The sequence below is a fragment of the Crocuta crocuta genome, unplaced genomic scaffold (genome assembly GCF_008692635.1).
Source record: "Crocuta crocuta isolate KB4526 unplaced genomic scaffold, BGI_CrCroc_1.0 scaffold334, whole genome shotgun sequence".
In the NCBI taxonomy this organism is placed as follows: domain Eukaryota; kingdom Metazoa; phylum Chordata; class Mammalia; order Carnivora; family Hyaenidae; genus Crocuta; species Crocuta crocuta.
In genome coordinates this window covers 3,986,822-3,990,578 of record NW_027533260.1, presented here as the reverse complement: position 1 = coordinate 3,990,578, position 3,757 = coordinate 3,986,822, and the positions used below count along the sequence as shown (strand labels likewise).

General features: G+C 63.7%; 1 protein-coding gene across 1 annotated transcript in view; it reads left to right on the top strand.

Moving 5' to 3' along the window:
• The window catches only part of NPAS1 (neuronal PAS domain protein 1), a 14,027-nt gene extending 10,274 nt beyond the window's left edge, over positions 1 to 3,753 (top strand). The window contains 6 exon segments of the mRNA XM_077747161.1: positions 1,058 to 1,270; positions 1,450 to 1,607; positions 1,851 to 1,957; positions 2,250 to 2,397; positions 3,026 to 3,102; positions 3,287 to 3,753. Coding sequence (XP_077603287.1) covers positions 1,058 to 1,270; positions 1,450 to 1,607; positions 1,851 to 1,957; positions 2,250 to 2,397; positions 3,026 to 3,102; positions 3,287 to 3,753 — 1,170 coding nt within the window.
• The last annotated feature ends 4 nt before the right edge of the window (positions 3,754 to 3,757 follow it).

Here is a 3,757-nt window from a genome sequence, read left to right as displayed (position 1 = left end):
TGGAGATGGGTGGCTGTGGCTGGAATCAGGCTTTGGTAATAATAAAACCCGCGATGAACGGGCTTCACACAAGCTGCGCCTTTAACTGCGTAATTCGAATCCTAATCACGACCCCACAGGCGGGGGGCCTCTCACGATCCTCATTCTGCAGAGGTGGAAACTGAGGCACAGCGCAGAGAGGTTAAGTTAATCGGCCCGGGTCACACAGCTGTAAGTGGTTGGTCTGGACCACAGCCCGGGTTTGTCTGGCTCCCGCATCTGTGTTTCTAGTCCTTCCCTGCAGTGGAAAATTCCAGCCCTTGTTAGAGAAGGAGGGTGTTGGGAGATTACCCTAGAAGTTTCTTTTGGCTCTGAGAGGTTGGGGGACTAGGAGGTAAACTTTCCTGTCCGGAGGATTTTCTTCTACTGGGTTTGCTTCCCACCCAAACCATCTGAGCAGTCGTCAGGGCCTGCACGCTTGCCGGGTGCTTGTGGGCCGGCTGGGGAGGGCGACTGGGTTTGCACCAGAGATTGAGAAACAGGTTCGTCTGGTGGTGAGCAGTTAGAAAACTGTATCATGGGATTTATAGCCTAATCTGGATTTGTGAGTCTTACTTGTTTCCATAGCCAGAGCCCCTGCTCTGTGCTCGGGGTGCTGGGGACACAGTGATTGATGACAGCAACCCCAGCCCTAACTTCCCTGTGCTTACAGTCCAGATGGGGGAAGACCGACCAGTCCCTTGAGAATGATAATCCCAAGTGGTCAAGGCTGGGGTGGGAGACCCCAGAGGGGTGGCTGACTCAGCCTGGGGTGGTCAGGGAGGGCTTCCTGGAAGAGGAGTTGTCTAACCCGAGACCTGGATGGTGTAGCTAGAGATGGTGTCAGCGGGAGGCGGTTCTTGCCGAGGTTTTTAGGCCAAGGTGAGGAGCCGGGCTTCCTCCCAAGCGTCCTAGGGAGCCATGGCAGTTTCAGGGCAGGGAGGGGCAGGGCCACATGTGAGCTTTAGGAAAGGCCCATTTAGCTGCAGCTCCGAGGGGAGGGTAGTATACGACTTCAGTGAGGTTGTGTAACCATTAGGCCGTGGCCATGACCCTGTCTGGGTAGCTGTCCAGGGGGCAGGGGGCGCCTGTTTCTCCCTCAGGATCTCATAACCTTCCTTCACTCTCCACCCCAGAGGCCAGCCCGGCAGAGGTGCCCTCCTTCTCCCGGGCCCAGGAGCGCTCCTTCTTCATCCGCATGAAATCTACCCTCACCAAGCGGGGGCTGCACGTCAAGGCCTCGGGGTACAAGGTGAGTGTGAGCTCCCTGGCCCCAGACTCCCGGGTGTCGTTGCCGCCCGGCAGAGGGTGGGGAGGAGGGGGGAAGGGGCTCCCGCGTTTCCCGCCAGCTGTGTCCCGTGGCCCCCGCACCATCAGGGTGGGGGTGGGGGACAGCCAGGCCTCTCCTCCAGCCCCGCCTGTCGCCCGCAGGTCATCCACGTCACGGGGCGCCTGCGGGCCCGCTCCCTGGGGCTGGTGGCTCTGGGCCACACGTTGCCCCCGGCGCCCCTGGCTGAGCTGCCGCTACACGGACATATGATCGTCTTCCGCCTCAGCCTGGGGCTCACCATCCTTGCTTGTGAGAGCAGGTACCGGGGTCGGGGGCCAGGGCGGGGAGCCGGGGCTGCANAGTCCCCACGCAAAGAGCGCCTTTGGGGTGCCTGGGGCCACCCTTGGCGGCCACTGCTATGACATGACCATTGTACCGAGGGTTAAACTGAGTCCCAGAGCCCTCCAGAGCTGGGGGTTCCAGAACCGACCCCTGCCTCTTTTTCCCCCAACCCCATGGCCTCAGACCCCTTCTCACCTCCTCTGTCACTCCCTGTGCTCAGAGTCAGCGACCACATGGACCTGGGGCCCTCGGAGCTAGTGGGCCGCAGCTGTTACCAGTTTGTCCACGGACAGGACGCAGTCCGGATTCGCCAAAGCCACCTGGACCGTGAGAACCCCTGTCTGCCAGNTGCTCCCTGGGCAACAGCTCCCATATGGGGTGGGAGGGCCGTGGGGTCTCTCCCACCCCTCCCACCCTTAAAAATCCAGAAGGCCCCCAGGCCAGGTTAGCCCTCTGTCCTTCTGACTGTGTCTCTCTCCGTTCCCCCTCTGTACTTTCTCTTCTCTGTCCCCTCCCTGCCGCCATCTCTTTCTGCCCCCCACGTCTCCCTCTCTCGCCCCGCCTTCCTGTCCGCCTGTCTCTCTGTGACTGTCTCGCGCCGTCCCTGCGCTGGGCCCAGTCCTGGACAAGGGTCAGGTGATGACTGGTTACTACCGCTGGCTGCAGCGAGCTGGGGGCTTTGTGTGGCTGCAGTCTGTGGCCACCGTGGCCGTGAGTGGCAAGAGCCCCGGGGAGCGCCACGTGCTGTGGGTCAGCTATGTGCTCAGGTGAGGGCTGTCCCCGGGGGGCCCCAGGGAGGGGGCTTGGGCTGCAGGCTTCTCAGGGAGGGCTTCTTGAAGAGGACGAGAACCCAGAGGGGCTTGAAGACAGGAACGGGAAAGGGGACAGTTGAGAAGCGGGGAGGTGGCAGGGACTTAACTGCAGGGGCAGCTTTGAAGTGGCCTCAGCCCCGGCAGCGTGTCTGTATTTGATTCCGGGGCACTGGGGAGCCACGGCAGGCTGGAGAGGGTCATGGTCAAATCTGCTGTGTGGAGAACCTCTACCTGCTGCGAAATGAGAGGCCCGAGGGACAGGACAGGGGCTGGGAGCCCAGGGAGGAGGCGGGGGCCGGTCCTGGCAATGCCAGGCAGCGCTGGTGGAGGAGGGGAGGCGGCCATCTGCTGCCATCCACGTCTCTGGCTTTGCGGGGCCTGGATAGAGGCGCCTGAGGAGCAGCAGCCTGAAAAGATGCTGGGGACCCCTAGGTGGTGACACCCGGGGGGGCACCAGGCTGCCCAGGTCTGGCCTTGGGAGACAGGGCGAGGCTGGGGTAGAAGCCAGCCTGGAGTCGGGGGTTCCAGGGACGAGCCCTGAGTCCCACGGGGGGGGGCTCTCCCCCACCTGTGTTGTCCCCAGCCAAGCCGAGGGGGGCCAGACCCCTCTGGACACGTTCCAGCTTCCAGCCAGCGNCCCTTCCAGTCCAGAAGCCACTAGCCACGTGTGGTGACTTATGTTCAACTAAAAGCGACGGTTGGGTTTCTCAGTCACACCCGGCACCTTTTGAGGGCTCCGTAGCCTCAGGTGGCCAGTGGCTGATGCGTTGGGAACCTCCTGGAGGAACACCGGCCTAGACCACAGCTGGGGGCCGCACTCGCAGTGTGGATCTCCCTCTTCCAGAGCCAGAGCCTCCGGTGGAAGGGAAGCAGGCTGCCCCCCAGGCCAAGGAGGAGGCGCCCCGAACCCGGGGCAAACGCATCAAAGTGGAGCCTGGCCCAAGGGAGACGAAAGACGCCGAGGAGGACAGCGGGGAGGAGGAGCCCGCCAGCCACGCGGCCCTGCCGAGGCCCGAGTTTACGTCTGTCATCCGGGCGGGGGCCCTGAAGCAGGACCTGGTGCGACCCTGGGGCCTGGGGCCTCCTGGAGACCCCCCACCTTCCCTCCTCCACGCGGGCTTCCTGCCCCCCGTCGTGCGGGGCCTGTGCACGCCCGGCGCCATCCGCTACGGCCCTGCGGAGCTCGGTCTCATGTACCCGCACCTGCAGAGGCTGGGCCCGGGCCCCGGCCTCCCCGAGGCCTTCTACCCCACCCTGGGCCTGCCGTACCCGGGGCCCGCGGGCACCAGGGTGCAGCGGAAGGGTGACTGAGGAC